Source organism: Neopsephotus bourkii, unplaced genomic scaffold (assembly GCF_033783945.1).
Source record: "Neopsephotus bourkii isolate Nb327-2 ecotype Australia unplaced genomic scaffold, CSIRO-AGI_Nbou_v1 NB_1132, whole genome shotgun sequence".
Classification (NCBI taxonomy): domain Eukaryota; kingdom Metazoa; phylum Chordata; class Aves; order Psittaciformes; family Psittacidae; genus Neopsephotus; species Neopsephotus bourkii.
In genome coordinates, this window is record NW_026901618.1 from 2,503,327 (window position 1) to 2,522,815 (window position 19,489).

The following is a 19,489-nucleotide window of genomic DNA, read 5'->3' on the forward strand; positions in this document are numbered from 1 at the left end:
GGTGTGTTGAAAAAGTGGCTGTACAGCCCACCTGAAAAAGGCTTGGATGTTTCTGAATTTCTGGTTTTTATGCTGAGCACAAAGATAACTTTTTTACACAGATTATGGAAAATGCAGAAATCAACAACATCATCAAAATAGTCGGACTACAATACAAGAAAAGCTATGAAGATCCAGAATCTCTGAAAAGTTTGAGATATGGAAAAATTATGATCATGACAGATCAGGTTAGTCTGAAATTCACAGGTTTTAGTATACAGAGCTTCTTAAAATGTGTTTGGCTGCTATTTGTTAGGTTACACTGGTGTGCATTATAACCTTTTTCTTGTGTTATACAAAGATGTATTCAGAGGAAATCCCTAATGTATGAGGTTTCTTTAAGGGAATAATTTATATGTTTCATTTACACCAAATGAACAATTGAATTTAGCTGCATGGTAGATATCAAAGTCATAATAACATGCATAAACAAGAATGCTTTTGATAACTAAAAAATATATTGAAAACAAGGACAAAAGGGAACAGTAGATGAGGTAGTAATGCTAGAAAGTCAGGGAGAGACAAGAATGCAGGCAATTATTTTTGGATAATCTCATGAAGAGTGTGTCTGTTCAGATTTTAGCAGTGTAGGAATCCTATGCTTTCGATATTTGAGAAACTTTGTTGTTTTTCCCAGACAGGTTGAACTATCAAGCATCTTAACACTAGTGAGAGCTATGAGCCAGGCTTGGCTTTCTTCTGCAAAGGTTTAGCTCCATGGTGTCTGGGAGAGCTGTTAATCTCTCAGACAAAACATGTTGTAGGAAAAACACCTTTGAAATGCAATGGTGCACTTGGTTTGGAAGAGCTTATTAGATCAGGGATAGTGCCATTCACAGGTGGCAGTTCCATACCCAGGTCCAGCTGAGAATCCAAATTAAAACTGTTTCCCTTTGTGTTTGGGTTTTTGTAAACAGACATTTATTTTTGAGGTATCTAGGCCAGTAAATAAAGATTTTAGTGGTTTTTCATAAGATTGCCTAACGTTTTCATGTTCTGATTCAGGATCAGGATGGATCTCACATAAAAGGCTTGTTGATCAATTTTATTCATCACAATTGGCCATCGCTGTTGAAACATGGTTTTCTTGAGGAATTCATCACTCCTATTGTAAAGGTAGGGGCTCTATTAATAAGATTTTATGTATTGCATACAGTGCAACAGAAACATTTATATTTTTGTTTGTTTGCTTTTGTTTTTTAAAGGCAAGCAAAAATAAGCAGGAACTTTCATTCTATAGTATTCCTGAATTTGATGAGTGGAAAAAGCATATGGAGAATCATAAAGCATGGAAGATAAAATACTACAAAGGTTTGTTTAAAAACAAATAAGTGAACCTCATGGATCTAAAAATACGTTATGGTGCTGTGAAGTTTTATTTATAGCTGTTTTCATGGTAGTATCTTCTGTAATGATTTTATAATATTCCCAGTAAATTAAAAGGGATAAAATGATAAAACTTGAATTTTGAATATGGAGTAACTATTTCATTTTAATGTGCAGGTTTGGGTACCAGCACTGCTAAAGAAGCAAAAGAATATTTTGCTGACATGGAAAGACATCGTATCTTGTTTCGGTATGCTGGTCCTGAAGATGATGCTGCCATTACACTGGTATGATCTTATAAAAGTGCTTCTCTATGATACACTTTAGTTTCCATTGTTTCTGAAAGAGGCATGTGAGGAATTCCTAACAGGGTGTTTTGGGGTTTTTGTGTATTTTGAGTAACTGAAAAAAATACTTTTGAAAGAGAATTAAGCTTTTGGAAACAATTTTAAATGTTGGAATAAGAACTTTATCCATGCTACAAAATCAGCTCTACCTTCTCCTTATTAGCTTTGATCAATTTTAAGTGGTGTGGATGCCAAGAAACATTACATTCAGACTTCCTTTTAAAGGCAGAACATGCAAAAAAGTATTCTGGATAAGGCAATAGTCCAAACAAACGATGTCTTGCATGTGTGTGTTTTATTTCTGAGCAAATAAGATCAGGTAAATGTTATTCATTCACTGAAGATATAGTGTGTGTTATGTGTATTCATGCATGCATTCTACATATGTGAATGTGAAATCTTTTAGATAGTTGTATGCAGGCAAGTACTCATGTTTCAAAGATAGCTTTTGGAAGGACAAAGACTGGAATGTCTGGAATAAAACTATTTTTGCAAGAAACGTTTCATCTTTTACCTACTTTATTTTGCAATTTTAGTTGTAGATGAGTTAGGGATGAAAATTAATAGGGGAATAAAAATAAAAACAGGAAAATACCCATCTTAGTCAAAACAATTTTTTCCTTACATAACAACTTGTTTTTGTTTTGTGGGTCCATTTTACAATGGTGTGTCTTTACTAGCAGAAAGGTATAGTAGGTATCTGTTCTCTTGAAGAAAACCAGCCTGATATGTCAGAAGTTATTTATACCACTCATTTTACTTCTGTCCAAGATGCACTTAAGTATAATCTATGTATGTGGTTTCATATCCCAGAGAAGCACGCTCACCTAGATAAAGGAGTCTGTATATTTGCATATGCACTAAACCAATTGATGGAGAGACCCTGAACTCCCCGATGAAAATTCTGGGCTCTATTTCTGCAGATAGACCTCCATATACAGGCTGATATATGAGGCCATATAACCTGTTATGGCTGATCCTCACTGTTGTCCGAAATTATAGTCTGTCAATTTGGGATGAAGCTAGGAGCATCTACTGAGTAGTACTGAAACTGTTAACAGAAACTTTCTGTATACTCCTATCCACATTTTCTTTGTTGATAGGTATAATCCCACTCACTGGAGGGGGCATTGCTGTGTCCTTTTGTAGTGATAAGTTGTTGCTTTAAAGTGACACCTTATCATCAGGAAGATGAAGGCCCTCAGTCATCTGGCCTAAACTCTGGTTTAGGCTTCTCATGCAGCATCAATTGTGTTGAGTTGTCAGTTCTCTTAGGAGGATTAGGGCCAACCCCTCAAACAGCTACAAATGATTAATATTCTATTGTGACAGAGCAAACAGGGCATTAAGAGGACAAGAGGAGTGGGGTATTTTTCCCAGTGCCTTCAGTTAATTTTCATGATGACAGCTGGTTATACTTCAACCTTAAAATTATGTGGGAAAAGATCCCAAAACCTTTAAACTTGTGTATTAAAGGACAACTCTGAAGCGAAGAGAGGAGTAAGAATGATAATATTTGCATAAATGTGTGCAGATTTCTGGAAAGTAATATAAATTATGATTAGTAAGAGATCTGTCAGTTCAAAAGCATTGTGCAACCATGTCTGAAAGCTCATGTGCTTGTACTGGTGGTCATACATAAACATCAGTTATATGGATTGCCTTGTCCAAATCAGTATTCTGAATACTTGACCACCTAGTGCTGTACACTTAAAATTCTGACTAAAGTAACATCCATTTACACAAACATACATATGTGATGATACTTTAGTGTACCTGCAATCTTTTCAGGCCTTCAGTAAGAAGAAGATTGATGATCGAAAAGAGTGGTTAACAAACTTCATGGAAGACAGGCGGCAGCGTCGGCTACATGGCCTTCCTGAGGTGAGTCCTAAATGATAGTAATAAATCTGATGGGTGAGATTTAAACGTAATGTAGGCTTTTTATTGACTGAATAATGTATGTTGTTTTTTCCAGCAATTTTTATATGGTACAGCAACAAAACATTTGACTTACAATGATTTCATTAACAAGGAGTTGATCCTTTTCTCAAATTCTGACAACGAGAGATCTATCCCTTCCCTTGTTGATGGTAAGCTGATAATTCATTATTATGTGTTGGAACATTCATCCTCATTTTTCTCAAACCTTTTATTTCTATTGAAAATCAATACATTCCAGTAGTGAATATATTTTTGTTTGTTATCATTTATATGCTAAGGAATCTCCATATTTCTTCTGTGAGGAAGTTTAAGCTGCTGCTTTGCAGCCTTTTTACTTAATCAGACCTATTCCCTAGACCATACTACAAGTGCTTTGTTTCTAGTCAAGCCATCAGCGAAAGCAAGTCTAAGTGCTTATAATAATTAAAATTCAAGTCGGCAGCTGAGTGCAGATGAAGATGCAAATGTTTTCTCCCCTCAGCCTTATACCACAGGCAGTGTTTTAGTGGTTACTGACCTGTAATCTTGCTAGGGTTCTCTCAGTCAGGTTTGCTAAGTCTCCTGTTGCAGTAACATCATCATTAAAAGAAGCAGCTTCATTTGTAAAACTGTCTGCAGACAGCATGAGCACGAGTTCCTCCTTATGTTATTGTTGGTATGCATATGCTTACCAGATACAGAAAAAGGCCTCGAGGTTTCATAGGGAATTAAAAAAAAGGCACATTTATGTGCATTTTCTCCACATTCCAGTACTTTTTTATAGTGGAGGTGGTCAGCCTTCTTGACACTACAGACCTATAACAAATTTGTTTTTGCAGCAAGAGCTTTTTATGTTTAGATAGTAGGATAGTTCACAAGTGGAAGATAGGGGTAGTAGCTTCATGGTAGGATAGATCTCCAGCTCTGCTGCAGAACGAGGGGGTTAGGTATGCAGGTATTCCTGTTTAAAGGAAATTCTCCAGGTCTGTTAAATTTGGTATATTTTTGGTAGGAAAACGTAATTCATGGTCATTGTAAAGAAAATTCAATGATACATATTTAAATAAAATGGGGATTGGAGTTACCAGGTTTGACGACTTCCAACTTTTGCTCTTACATTTGACCTAGGTTAATAATGATAAAATGTAACAATATTTTAGTGCATTTCAGGAATGTGTGTGAATTAAGAATACACTGAACAGATAAATAAGCATGATCTAGAACGGGTTGTGAGTTTTAGATAGCATGCAGAAGAAAAGACACAATCTCTTCCACAAAAAATGCTGTACTTCAAGTGTGCCTCAATAATAAAAACTAATCAGAAGACCAGAGAGACTGGCTTCTGTCTTAAAACCTTAACAGATCTAAAAGGGAGACAAATAATGCATCTTTTTGTTGAATTTTAAGCAGTATTTGAGAGAGTGAAATACATGTGAGCTGAATTTCTATTAATATTCTCAGGAAAAAGATTTTGCTGAGTAGACTGGAAAGAAGCAACTCTTGTCTTGTGGAAGTTGTACATTTAGAATAAAGTTGTTTGTTAGAATGATGTATTATATACTGTATAGTAATGATTGTCTGAAAAGGTTACATTTCCACTTTTCTGGTAACTTTTTCCATTTGGTAAGATATTTTTTATTATTTTAAAAGAACAGAGATATTAATTTGTTATCTTCTGTTAATATTATAGTATTGATTTATTTCCATTTAAAGGTTAGGCTTATTTTGAGATATTAGAAATTAAAGTAAGGCAAAAAAAACCCTCATTATTTAAAAGCATATGCTTGTGTATGTGTTGAAATGGGATATTTTTCTTAATAGGTTTAAAACCAGGGCAACGCAAAGTTTTGTTCACTTGCTTTAAGAGAAATGATAAACGTGAAGTAAAGGTTGCTCAGCTGGCTGGTTCTGTTGCTGAAATGTCAGCTTACCACCATGGGGAGGTAAGTATGAAGGATGGTAAAGTTATGAGGATTTTTAGCCTATATCAAATATTAGGTGAATGTTTGCTGTACTGCAGTTGCAAACGTGTTGACAACAAGTCTACTAATCACAGGTTTTTAAAATCAGTTTCGAAACATGCTTTCATTATTCTTTTGTGACTTTGTGCACAGCGATATCCAAACTAGTTTGTGAGTTGTGGTGTAATAATAGATAACTAATTACCTAGGTAACTTCTGAATTCTCAGATCATAGGAGCTATATATGTAGGAACTATATGTGTATAAACATTTATATATATGTATATATATACACATATATAAACACATATATATATATGTATATGTATGAACAGTGTTTGTTTTAAATGAGAAATACAGCCTTTTAAGGTAAGAAGAGGTTGTGTTCTTTGAAGACCTGGAACAAAGATATTTCCACCTCTGTTTTTTTTTTTATATATATCTGAAATGTTAGCAAGAGTTGCCATATTAAGTCTCTCTCCATCCCTTCTGCTCTCCCATTAAAAGCAATGAGTAGTGAGTGGTTTGTGCAGTAATAAGTGCAGTCAGTTTTGCCCGTTTCACTCCTCTAGGGAAGTGCTTTAGAAAAAATGGGGAAGCCCAGGAGTTTTCATAAGCATAGGAAAGGACACTTAAATTAGGGAGGCAGTGTGACTGTGGAAGAGGAAGCATTATATTTTGCCAGTAGATCTTGTAATTGTAATTGTAATTCAGCATTCCTTTCTCAGTGAGATTACTTTTTGAAATTGAATGCAGGTTAGACACACAATTTTGGGGCATTAAAAATATATTTTATTGGCTGATGAGGAAAGACTATTTCTTCTGACGTTTCTTACTATGAATAGTTTTTTTGGTTTTTGTTTTTTCTTGCAGCAAGCATTAATGATGACTATTGTCAACTTGGCTCAGAACTTTGTTGGAAGTAACAATGTTAATCTGCTGCAACCTATTGGTCAGTTTGGTACCAGGCTTCATGGTGGAAAGGATGCTGCCAGCCCTCGCTATATTTTCACCATGTTAAGGTAAACACAAATATGAAACTAAACACATGCTTTTAAAATGCCTTCTTATGAAACTAATTCTTTCACAACACTACAGGGTTTTTTGTCTGAGAGGAATGTGGGAGGATTGGAATATTTAATGTCAGCTCAAATTCCGCTTTACATCATCTACAAACGTGGTTTTGCACATTGATATTTTTTTCCCGTGCACTGGAAGTTCTGTGGGAATTGTAGCTTTTAAGGAATTAAACTTCAAATCACAAGGCTGAAGACTGAAAATGCGGATCACTCAGATTAGTTGCTGATCTTAAATTGTGATTTCTTGCAGAAGTAGCTTTCAGTTTCTCTAGGTATTGTGAAATCAATTTTACAATAAAAAGTGCATAGCTACCTGGTGATAAGTCCTGCAACTCAGCATTGAGTTGAAAGTTGAGATGGATTCTTTTCCTTTAGGATGAATTTCTTTATATTCAGTTGAAATACACATACATAATTAATAATGAAGACATCATTTAATAATGCTGATTTTTATTTTTTCACAGCTAGTACCTTGAAATTCATTTGGTACACATAGAATCATAGAATGGTTAGGGTTGGAAAGGACCTTAAGATCATCAAGTTCAAACCCCCCTGTCATGGGCAGGGACACCTCACACTAAACCATGCCACCCAGGGCCTCGTCCAACCTGGCCTTGAGCACTGCCAGGGATGGAGCGTTCACAACTTCCCTGGGCAACCCATTCCAGTGCCTCACCACCCTTACAGTAAAGAATTTCTTCCTTATATTCAATCTAAACTTCCCCTGTTTAAGTTTTAACCCGTTATCCCTTGTCCTATCACTACAGTCCCTAATGAAGAGTCTCTCCCCAGCATCCCTATAGGCCCCCTTCAGATACTGGAAGGCTGCTATGAGATCTCCACGCAGCCTTCTCTTCTCCAGGCTGAACAGCCCCAAATTTCTCAGCTGATCTTCATATGGGATGTGCTCCAGTCCCCTGATCATCCTTGTGGGCCTCCTCTGGACTTGTTCCAACAGTTCCATGTCCTTTTTATGTTGAGGACACCAGAACTGCACACAATACTCCAAGTGAGGTCTCACAAGATCAGAGTATAGAGGGGCAGGATCACCTCCTTGGACCTGCTGGTCACAGTCCTCTTGATGCAGCCCAGATTATGGTTTGTTTCTGATCTGTGAGCGCACACTGAAGCCAGCTCATGTTCAGTTTCTCATTTGACCAGCACCCCCAAGTCCTTCTCCGCAGAGCTGCTCTGAATCTCTTCTCTGCCCAGCCTGTAGCTGTGCCTGGGATTGCTCCGACCCAGGTGTAGGCCCTTGCACCTGGCATGGTTAAACTTCATGAGGTTGGCATCAGCCCACCTCACAAGCATGTCAAGGTCCCTCTGCATGGCATTCCTTCCCTCCAGCGTATGAACCCAACCACACAGCTTGGCGTCATCGGCAAACTTGCTGAGGGTGCACTCAATCCCATTATCCATGTCATCGACAAAGATGTTGAGCAAGACCGGTCCCAACACTGATCCCTGAGGGACACCACTCATTACTGGTCTCCAGCCGGACATTGAGCCATTGACCACATTTTGTGTGCTGCCGTCCAGCCACTTCTTTATCCACTGTCCACCTGTCAAATTGACCTCTCTCCAATTTAGAGACAAGGATGTCATGTGGGACAGTGTCAAACGCTTTGCACAACTGCCCTACCCCTGTCTGTCAGTTCCATAGCCCCATCATAGAAGGCCACCAAATTGGTCAGGCAGGATTTCTCGTTGGTGAAGCCATGCTGGCTGTCACCAAGCACCTTGTTGTTTTTCCATGTGCCTTAGCTTGCAGAGTGTTAGGATGTGTTCCTTAACTTATGACTGCTGTAACTTATGTTTTTCCTTTTACTTCCTAATTTCAGTGTGGTATTTTGCCTAAAATTCCTTGTAGTTTTTTCTTTTCCTGTAATTGTAAACTTCATATCAATACCTAAGATTTTATTTCCTTTCTCATAAATGTGCTTTCTGCAGCAACCTAGTTTTGCACATTTTCCTGTTTGTATGAAGTGCTGGAAATTGTATTCACCCAGGACAGTGTTCTAGATAAGCAAAAGGAGTCACCTGTAAAAGTGATGTAATATTTTCAGAGACTTCTAGTCCTACAATTAAGCAACAGTTATGCAACTACTTTCATGTTGTGTTTCTTTAATACTGGGCAGCCTACTGTCACACTGAACTGTGTGTTCTGAATGCCTCAAAGAATGCTATTTTGTAGATGTTAAATGTCATCAGGTACTACTGTATCGTGTACATGTGTTATTGTGAAGGAAACAAACATCGTCAGTTATGAAGATGCTCTTCCATTGGGGAGAAACTTCCTTTTCTCAGGAGGTATGTTCGCTGTATTTTCAGCTTCAGAATGTCAAAGAGAAAGGAAGACACGATAAAAATCTACAAGTCGATTATATCTGGACCCATGGACTGTTATGTTCTTTACTTGCATTTATGTACTTACTGGACTCCAGATAAATAGAATTTTTTTCTTTTATTTTTTTTAAGCCCTTTAGCAAGGTTGCTTTTTCCATCAGTGGATGACAACTTGCTTAAATTCCTTTATGATGACAACCAACGCGTAGAGCCTGAGTGGTATATTCCCATCATTCCAATGGTTTTAGTAAACGGAGCTGAAGGTATTGGTACCGGATGGGCATGCAAACTTCCAAACTATGATACCAGAGAGATTGTAAACAATGTCAGACGAATGCTGGATGGCTTAGATCCCCACCCAATGGTAAAAATAATGGCATTTACTAGTATTTTATGTGTTTGCTAAATAAATCTTATTTTGTACTTACAAAATATCACTCTAGAAATGCTTGATTATTGGAACAACTGAGTTGGATTGTCTCAGTAATTTTGTGTAGGAGCTTTACTTGACTGTTGGGTTGAAGCTGGGGAAATTCACCTTGAAACAAAAACATTGCAATTTGTATTTTTGCAGGGATTTTTTTTCTCTAGTCTGCTGACTGTAAGCTTTCACAGTTGCAGGTCCTACAGGGTAGTTATAACATGATAGTAGAGTAACAGTTGTACCACTCTTTCCTTTTTGAAGGTACTACTATTTCAGCTAAGCTTAATATTTCCTCTGTCTTGTCTCAATTGTACTCTTTTATATATCTGTAAGCACAGGAGAAGATATATTGTCACACTTCAAAAAAATCAGCAGCTTCTGAACTGAATTTAGCTTCTGTTCCTTTATTTAAAATTTTATAAGAAGTCTCAGAAGTGGTGTGAAAAAAATTTGGGCAGGAAGAATACCTGGGTGAACCCAGAATATCTGTAACCAACAGATGAAATACAGATAAAGTTACCTTTACTTCACCACTGTGATAGATGTTGCTACTTTGCTGTGTTCACTAGATCATAGAAGCAGAAACAGCTCTACTTACATCACAGGTCACTTGGTGTGAAGTATCAATTTTCCTGACATAGTGAATTTCCTTTTGCAAATTCTTGGGAATGATGACTAATATTTTAATTAATGCAATCCATGCCCTTCCTTTAGGACTCCTAGGCCTTCTCTGTAGTCTCACAGTCAATTGAAGCTTCACTTGGTTGAAAGAGGCAATTCTGCCTCCGTCTAACTCCTTTCTATATGCTGGTATGTGTTTGTGGCTGCATGGTAAGGTGGATAAAGGAATCAATTCAGATAAAAAACATTCCTCACTGTTGGTTACTTTTAAACTGGATGGGTTCCACTATCTTTGTCAGAAAGCACAAGGATGAGTCATAGAATCATAGAATGAAAAAATAATAAGGGGAGGTAGCATCACTTCTGTAAAGTTACTGTGAGACTGGGGTGTTAATCTGCTTTCTGTCATGCCTTACCTGCACTTGCAGTTTTCTTTGAGGTGAAAAAAAAAACCCCAAACCAAAACAGAGTCAAACAAAAACAACCTTCCCTTCCCCCCAAAACCAACAAAACAACCAAAAAACCAAACAAAACCCACAACCCACCACGTCACTGGGTTCAACTGCATCTTCTTAATCATCTGTCTCCTCTGTAGATATTGAGGTGTTAAGGTTCTTTCTCCTGTCACTTGCATGTGTGCGTTCTGTTTTTTCTGTAGTATTTTTCCTATGACTTAAGATTTTTCAATCATGAGAGGCTGGTTGATGGATTAGTGCAATATAAAGTGGTAGGTGTGTGGTAAACAAATATTTTTCCCATGTTTTATTATAAAGATAATTACAACTTTCTTGCTTTTTGCAATTTCAGCTTCCAAACTACAAAAACTTCAAAGGAACCATTCAGGAACTTGGTCAAAACCAGTATGTAGTCAGTGGTGAAATATTTGTGGTGGACAGGAACACAGTAGAAATTACAGAGCTTCCTGTAAGGACGTGGACCCAGGTAAGCAACACTGAAATAGAGTTACCTAAAGACCAAAACTAACAAAAGTTTATTAAATTATTTAATCCTATATCCAGATAAACTTCTAACATAATTTCTGATGATTATACATACATGGAAGGGATCATGATCTTATTCTTTTGTGTGCCTTTGTAGAAGCAGGTTTTCTACTTGTGCCACCTACTGTTCATACTACAAAGAATACTTGCTTCTCCTGCTGAATTAATGTTCAATCCCCTTTTTCTTTTGACTAGTCTTGCCTTTCTTTGTTAAGTGCCTCTTATGTCTCCACTAGTCTTTGCCCACATTTTGCATGTTATTCTGGTTCTGTAAATTATAACTGGTATCAGATGTAATGTAGAAAGCTTTGATCTTATGTTGCTCACTTGGTTTAAAGATTTAGGGATTTTAAGAAGTGCTTCTGTTTTTTTGTTACCCTGTTTTTAATAGGTGTACAAAGAACAGGTTCTAGAACCTATGTTGAATGGGACTGAAAAAACTCCAGCATTAATTTCTGACTATAAGGAATACCACACTGATACAACTGTGAAATTTGTTGTGAAGATGACAGAAGAAAAACTTGCACAAGCAGAAGCTGCTGGATTGCACAAAGTCTTTAAGCTTCAAACAAGTCTTACTTGTAATTCTATGGTAACTTTTACATGTTTGGCTATCAGAATCCTTACTGTTGCTGTGAACTTGAATATTTTTGTAGTGTATTTTGGTGCTTGGTATTACTCACTATATCGTGTGTTCAAAATTGTTTGAATAGTAGAAAATGGTGATGATATAGAGGCATCACAAATACTAAGTCAATATGGATCAGCAAATCTGTTTTAGCTGAGGTGAATTCTTCAAACCAAGTTAGACAGGCTAAGGGTGTCTTAGGGTGGTTAGTTTCCTGTAACTGAAAATTTCCTGTGCAGCTAACCAAAAATGGTTAAAATAAATCATACAAATAACTTTCTGCCATATTATAATTAGATTTGAGTTTTAAACTTGAGATAAATTACTTTTTCAACATTACACTTTATGCAAGACCATTACACTTCTAATAGGACCTAAATGATCCAATGTTTCACCAACATATAAATCCCATTTTAGATTGTAAGGTATAGAAAACATTACCCTTACACCACTGAAGACATAATAGTGATGTAAGTTACTCATATGGTTTATTCTGCCTATAGTACCATTGGAGTAAGAATATGAGTAAATACACGTCTGTCTCTTATGAGAGGGATTTGAATAGTAAGGTAATTTCTGCCAGAATATTTCCAAACAATCTGTTTTTTATAAAAACTGGTGAAAAATAGAAAAGGCTACTTTCAGGTATTATCACAAAGCATAAATACAATTATTGTTGCTGCTGTTGTATAAATCAAAAGCTACAGGAAAATGGGTTAAAGATAAAGACCATAGACCATAGAATTGGAAGAGGAAAAGGTCCTTGCTCAATCTACAGTGTGTAGACTGTGCTTGAAAAGTGTATCTACCAAATCAAGGTAATAGTATTTCTCCCAGGTTTAAAAAGCCACATGAACTACTGTAAAACCCTGTCTTCAAATTAATGTTTAACACATTAAAATGTTTTGCAACTTAATCCTGCATTTTCTGCCTACTGAAATAAATAGTAAGGGCTGCTTTTTGTGTATGTCTAGAAAATAATCTGCACTAGTGTAAGCATCTTAAAAAGTTATGTGAGCTAGTCCTTGTTCACCCAGTGCCCAAATAGATACTCTAGATAGATGAATTGTCCTCTGGAGGGGCTTATTTCTTCCATTTAACTATAGAGGGCGCCTAGGGTGACTAGTTCACCTATAAATGTCTAAACTGGAGATGTCTGAAGTCAGGCAGGATTGATTTCACCTATAATATAAAAATGTCTTACTTTGAGCTTGAACTTGAAGGATGGAAGTTTTCAGACCTGAAAAGTGGCAAAGTTTTCAGCTGAACTGAACGATTATTAAAGATGCTTTTCAACTGTTATGTTAAATGGTTGTGAATAATTAGGTGCTACTGAATTCATGCTTTAATATTTAGATAAAATTAATTATTCAGCTCAATTCAGGTATATTTCTGTATATAGCTGTCTTCATGTTTGAACATGTTATGATAATGCTCATTTTAAATCTATTTGTGAATAAAAATCTATTCATTTATGTGCTACGTAGCTCCATAGTAAGTTTTGAGTTCAGTCTTCAAAACACTGCTTTTTGTATGGTGCATATATATGTGTGATAGAAATAAACTTGTACACAAAGGTTTACAAGGTTTGAGTTTTTCAGTCTCAAGCAGTATGCTATGTATTTTATAGGTGCTATTTGATCATATGGGATGCTTAAAGAAGTATGAAACTGTGCAGGACATCTTGAAGGAGTTCTTTGATTTGCGATTACATTATTACAGTTTACGCAAGGAATGGCTTGTGGGAATGTTGGGTGCGGAATCTACTAAGCTTAACAATCAAGCTCGTTTTGTTCTAGAGAAGATTCAAGGAAAAATTACAATAGGTGAGTAAACATAAGTTAGAATTATCAGTGGGGGGGGGAATCTGGAAATGATTTAAATGTAGTAGAATGTAATTGCACGTAAGACATTTATTTTCATGACACTGATCCTTTGTTCTTTTCCTTTCTGACCTGGTTGTGTGTGTGTGCATGTGTGTGTGTGTGTGTGTCTTGTAGAAAACAGATCAAAAAGAGATTTGATTCAGATGTTGGTCCAGAGAGGTTATGAATCTGACCCAGTAAAAGCCTGGAAAGAAGCACAGGAAAAGGTAATAATCTGAAATCTCTGAACTATTTGGTGCTGCTGATGTTATAAAAGGTATTAATTTATTCAGGTGTTTGTTTCTACTAGTCTAACTTAAGTTATAACACACACACCACCATAAAAAAATTAATCATTACTCCTTATGGGCTTCCATTAAAAAAAAAATACATCAAACTTGTACAAAACTGTTGTCATATAATGTTGGTATTGTATATGGATAATTCTTATAAAAAACCCTAGATAATAGAAGTTTGCAAAAGAGAATACAGAGGATTTGCTTTATGAATGTATCCAAATCAAAACTGGCAACTTGATTTCTGACTGGCTGATAATTAAAATGCTGTGTCAGTTACCCCACACATATAACTGATTTTCCTCTTATTATTTGTTATATGATTGAAAAAGTTAATTGTTTTATATATAACTTATCAGTTTTCTGTAATGAAACATGAATATTTTAAAGCTATGCCTTGGGAACTTATTTTACTGAATTTGGCCTTGACCTATATTTATTCCTTCTTCCATTATAAAACAGGAGGGGTTTTTATTGTTCCAAAGGAGATATGTAGCATGTTTAATTTCATGCTTTACTAAGGGAAGATGCAACTACTTTGAAAAGCAACTTCATATCTTCAGATTTGTCAGACACCCTTTTCCTGTGCCATTGCCACTGCTTTTGCTATTTGCTTTCATTTCTCATTTGATTTGCTTTACCTTTATTTTTTTACTACTCTATTTTAATTTCATGAACTGTGTCATGATCCATTTCCAAACCACAGTTTGTACATTCAGGGCTTCGATAGCAGTTTTTATCTAAAAGCCTTGCTTATTTCTGAAGAAACAGATATAAAATAACAGGTAAAAAATAATCCAAGGGCAAAGGTTGCAACCCTGTGAGACGGCTAGTATTGCACCAATATTTGGAGCTAACAGCATACAAGGTATATGGCTAGCATCAAGTTTAGATTTGTTTTCTTAAATTATTAAATAATCCAACTACAGAAGGTCACAGAAACGTGGCCTTTTGGAAAGGTTAAGGTTATCAAATCTGTAAGGACACTTCTATATCATGATGTTTTGGAGCAGCATTACAGTTTATGCATAGAGCTCAGATTATTGGTACTTATAACTGTGAATATTTCACTTTAGGCAGCAGAAGAAGAGGACACACAGAACCCAAATGATGATGCTTCTTCTGCTTCTGGCTCAACTTCTGGCCCAGACTTTAACTATATCTTAAACATGTCTTTGTGGTCACTCACAAAAGAGAAAGTAGAAGAGTTAATTAAGCAGAGAGATTCAAAGGTTGGTACAATATAGAAGGCTTGTTGTGGAATGATGTAACTGATGTGCCTAATTGTGAATGTTCAGCATTTACTTTAGTTGTAACTTATTTTCTAATGATATATTCATGTTTTAGGAGAGAGACCTGAATGACCTTAAAAGGAAATCTTCTTCTGATCTGTGGAAAGAAGATTTAGCAGCCTTTGTTGAAGAGCTTGAAGTATGTTTTTTTACATATTTTTCTTAAAATATTAAATTTAGATTATCTTAGTTAAAAGCATTACTTAATTAAAGTGTTAAAATTTAAGAAAAAAATCCCACAACCACCCACATCTTGGATCAGAAGCAGATAGACCTCCAAATATAGTGATAAATAGGAAGTCAACATTGGTTATTTGTGTTCCTTGTTGTGTTTCTCAGGGATTGTCTCTTACATCTATACAATTTAATGTTTTTTCAAGTCAGTGATGATGAAAGAAAATTAGCAGGAGGAAATGTTTTCAGATGACACAAAAACCTGGGAGTAGTAGCTGTTAATAGTAATAATTATAGTAGTTCTACAAGATATAATTGGTTGTGAGGGACTAATTATTGTCAGATAGAAAGCTGTGTATGTATGAATGGAGTGTGTAGACCATAAGTACCATATGAGGAGCTCTTACTTTGACTTGTTAGTAAATCTGGAAAGAGGTGAAGTCCTATTGGTGGGTACCTTGTGAGCCTCAGCTTTCAATGTTACCTGAAAAAGGCTGACATAATCTTTTGAGGTGACACAGGATAACACAAATAAGATGTTCTATTTCTCTGTGTGTTTGTGGTACAGCTGCAATTGGAGGTGTTCTGTTCAGATGTCTGCATTTCAGCTATATGTTCATACTGTGAAAAAAAGCTGATTAAAGGGATGGGATATTTTCCTTAAAAATGTCGCTAGAAGCTATCTGCTTAAATTAAACACTGAAATAAATACTGAAAAGTTACATCAGTACCCAGACACATACGTGAGAAATAGAAACTTGATAAAAGATTTTCAGTCTAGCAGTGTCGAAAAGTTGGTATTTAATTAATCTCGAGTAAAAGTGTAGTTTTTAACTGTACAGGGTAATCAAGAATTTACCAAGATTAAATGGTTGGTTTTCTGTTACTGGAAAGTGTTACAATTCAAATGAGAATTAAGTGAGGTCTTATGCTCCATGTCAGAAGGAGATGAAGCTTAAATAATGGCCATGTTCTACTTTGTCATTATTAAATGTTGTTCCCCCTACCCTGCCCCTCATTCTTTGTTAGAAAGTAGAAGCACAGGAAAGAGAGGATGTTTTAGCGGGCATGGTTGGCAAACCAATTAAAGGCAAAGTCGGTAAACCCAAAATGAAGAAACTTCAGTTGGAAGAGACCATGCCGTCACCATTTGGCAGAAGAATAGTTCCACAGATTACATCTGCCATGAAAGCTGATGCCAGTAGGAAACTGCTGAAAAAGAAAAAGGTAAGTGACAACTAGTGCTATTGTTAGATTATTCATTATGTAACTGCTACATTTTTCTACTCTGGTAGCATAAATACAAACTGCTAGACCTCATTAATGCTGTATTTATACTGCTCTGCTGACCTAATGCATGAAAAAGTTAATACTGGATTTCTTTTACATTTGCAAGCCTCTTGTGACTCCTTATTGTTCAGGTGTTTTTACTGAGTTTTCTTCTTTCCAAGACAGGTCAATAAATGTCAATATGCAAGTCTACTTTCATTTATTATCTCCTACAAAACTATTCAACCTCTATCTTGAAATACAGAGGTGTAATTTATTTCATTTTGAGCAACTTTTTTGTATTTTCAGGGTGAAACTGATTCGTTGGCAATAAAAATGGAATTTGATGAAGAATTTGGTGGTGTGCCAGCTGAGGGTGGTGGGGATGACTCACTGAATACATCAACCACAGCAACTAAAACCCCTAAACCTAAGAGAGAGAAGAAGGAGCCTGGTAAGATTCTTACACAGTCATTATAACCATAGTTGTGTATACTAATTGGGCATTAAATGTATTTTTAACACATGGTGAGAAGGGAAATATACCACAATAGTCATTATTTCATCTGATTTTCTTCCCTGAAAAGATGTGTGGAAACACTTGAAAATCTGGTGAAATTTAAGCTCTTTTCTGGGGTGGGTGGATGTTGCATTTCCTATGTTCAGGATTTTTTGGGGTCTTAATCTTTGCACTTGTGAGTAGAAAAATAGATTATTTTGACATATTTAGGCTAATTCTGTGCAAATGGAAATTTCTGGTTTGCATGCTCTGATGTTGAAAGACATAGCACTCACCTTCAGTCTGAGTAATAATAGAGATTGTAAAATTTGATTAAATAAATATTTTCCTATTGACATATTCAGTCATTCTGTCTTTTAAAAAGCTATACATGTTATGGTTTGGCAGACTAAACAATGTTTATGTTAACTTTTCTTTTTGTTAGCAGCAACTTATTACTGCTGTTTGAGATATGCATAGTAATGGGGGGGCAGCAAGAAAAAAGAAAGCTAAAGGCAGAAGGGAAGGTTTAAGTAAAAAAAAAGGAATAAAAAGTGGTTATGCAAATATTCAGTGGTTTTTCCAGCCTGAGTGGGTTAACTGAGTTAGGACTGAGTTGTCTACCTACAGTTAAAATCTACCCTAGCCAGTGTTGAGCTAGAGCCAGTTAGCTCAGTTTGACCTTAACTTGCCCTGCAATTGACTGAGCGCATTGTTACCCCCCAATAGTATCTTCTGCTTCCCACATTAACTGGATTTTTCAGATCCTGATCATATTCCCTGAGGAATGCAAAACTGCCATTTTTTATTTTCTGGAAAACCCCTGCAACTTTTTTTTTTTTTTTTTTAAAGGTAGACTGCAGAGGAGTTAAAATTTCAGATTAGAGATGTACATGCTTTTTAGTCATCAACTAGCTTTGTTTGGCAGCAGCAGGTCAGATTCTATGTGAAATAATACAATTATCATGACATCCTTCAGGAAGGGGGAGAAAATTTAAAGCATTTAAAGGAGAGCTTTGAAAGATAAACATTTAGACTAAATTTATTTTTCATAAATTAATAGAAAAGATAATAATGTTTTTTTACCCTGACTGTAGTAAATGTTTTAACTTGTGGTAGGTACCAGGGTAAGAAGAACACCATCGTCTACAAAGTCCAGTGCAAAGAAAGTGAAGAAACGAAACCCATGGTCAGATGATGAATCCAAATCTGAAAGTGATTTAGAAGAGAATGAGCCTGTTATTATCCCAAGAGACTCTCTGCTTAGGAGAGCTGCAGGTACCCAAGCTTTTGCAAATTGTGCATTGTGACTGAAAGTTTAAATTGCAAACCTGCATTTTCCTCTGGCCATATATAGCCTTCCTTTAGGACTTTTCCTCCTACAGATAGCTTGCATTATATTTTCTTCACCATGTGGTTAGTGAAAAAACTCTTAATGTCAATATGAAAGATGTTGTAACTTGGTCCAGAACTCTTTTCCCTTATTCTAAACAATAGAACAGAAATTATTCAAAAAACTAGTGAATTATACAAGAAATAGACAAGATAATACCTTTACAAACAAAAAATAATAATGCAATTATACTGTCAGGTAAGGTCCAAAAGCCTGAGTGATTATAAATGTTTATCAAAAAAATTCTAAACAGTCCATGAAAAATAAAAATACCGGAGACTGAAAGTTTGGAAAAATACACAAATATTTGACAGTTTTAGCAAAACACACAGATTTTTCTGGAAAATTGCCAATCAATTTTACAAGCATTGATTAGGAAGAATGTTCTAATGATGGATTCAAGATAACTTCAATTGTAAGTGAAGGATTCTTCTTCTTTAAAAGTACTTACACAGTGGTGTCTTCATAACCCCATTAGCTGAAGGTATTTGAGCAAGCCACAGTGATATTAGATGTTGGCTAACTTTAAATGATGTCCCTCTATTCTTCCAGGCTCAAAGAAATTTCTTTACTGCCAGTCTTTTGCCTTGTGTACTCTGAGGCAGGGACTGTTTAGTGACTCCCCTTTAATTTATGTATTAACATCAACAACTATTTTGAAACGTGTATATATGTGATTTTATTTTTCTAGCTGAGAGGCCAAAGTATACTTTTGACTTCTCGGAAGAAGAAGATGATGCCGATGATGATGATGATGCCAACAATAATAATGATTTGGATGAGCTTAAAGTAAAAGCCTCTCCAGTTACAAATGACAGAGAGGAAGAGTTTGTTCCCTCAGACAGCTTAGAAAAAGATGAATATGACTTCTCCCCAGCCAAATCAAAGCCATCTCCAGAGTAAGTACTGTAACTCAGCAGTGTTTCCTTACTAATAATCTTTTTGAATGCAGAAGTTTTTGAACAAAACCGAGGAACATCAAGCTGTTGTTCTTCTACATGTACCC

General features: G+C 35.9%; 1 protein-coding gene across 3 annotated transcripts in view; it reads left to right on the forward strand.

The window, feature by feature from the left end:
• Positions 1–19,489, forward strand: part of TOP2B (DNA topoisomerase II beta) — a 63,628-nt gene that overhangs the window by 40,136 nt on the left and 4,003 nt on the right. For all 3 annotated transcript variants that reach the window (XM_061362653.1, XM_061362651.1, XM_061362652.1), the window contains exons 13-31: positions 102–227; positions 1,045–1,155; positions 1,245–1,350; positions 1,543–1,652; positions 3,504–3,596; positions 3,691–3,805; positions 5,457–5,578; positions 6,470–6,618; positions 9,154–9,385; positions 10,874–11,008; positions 11,459–11,659; positions 13,326–13,521; positions 13,696–13,787; positions 14,933–15,088; positions 15,204–15,287; positions 16,352–16,549; positions 16,901–17,045; positions 18,210–18,368; positions 19,175–19,382. In XM_061362653.1, the coding sequence (XP_061218637.1) occupies positions 102–227; positions 1,045–1,155; positions 1,245–1,350; positions 1,543–1,652; positions 3,504–3,596; positions 3,691–3,805; positions 5,457–5,578; positions 6,470–6,618; positions 9,154–9,385; positions 10,874–11,008; positions 11,459–11,659; positions 13,326–13,521; positions 13,696–13,787; positions 14,933–15,088; positions 15,204–15,287; positions 16,352–16,549; positions 16,901–17,045; positions 18,210–18,368; positions 19,175–19,382 (2,738 nt within the window). The remainder of the gene's footprint in view (positions 1–101; positions 228–1,044; positions 1,156–1,244; positions 1,351–1,542; positions 1,653–3,503; positions 3,597–3,690; positions 3,806–5,456; positions 5,579–6,469; positions 6,619–9,153; positions 9,386–10,873; positions 11,009–11,458; positions 11,660–13,325; positions 13,522–13,695; positions 13,788–14,932; positions 15,089–15,203; positions 15,288–16,351; positions 16,550–16,900; positions 17,046–18,209; positions 18,369–19,174; positions 19,383–19,489) is intronic.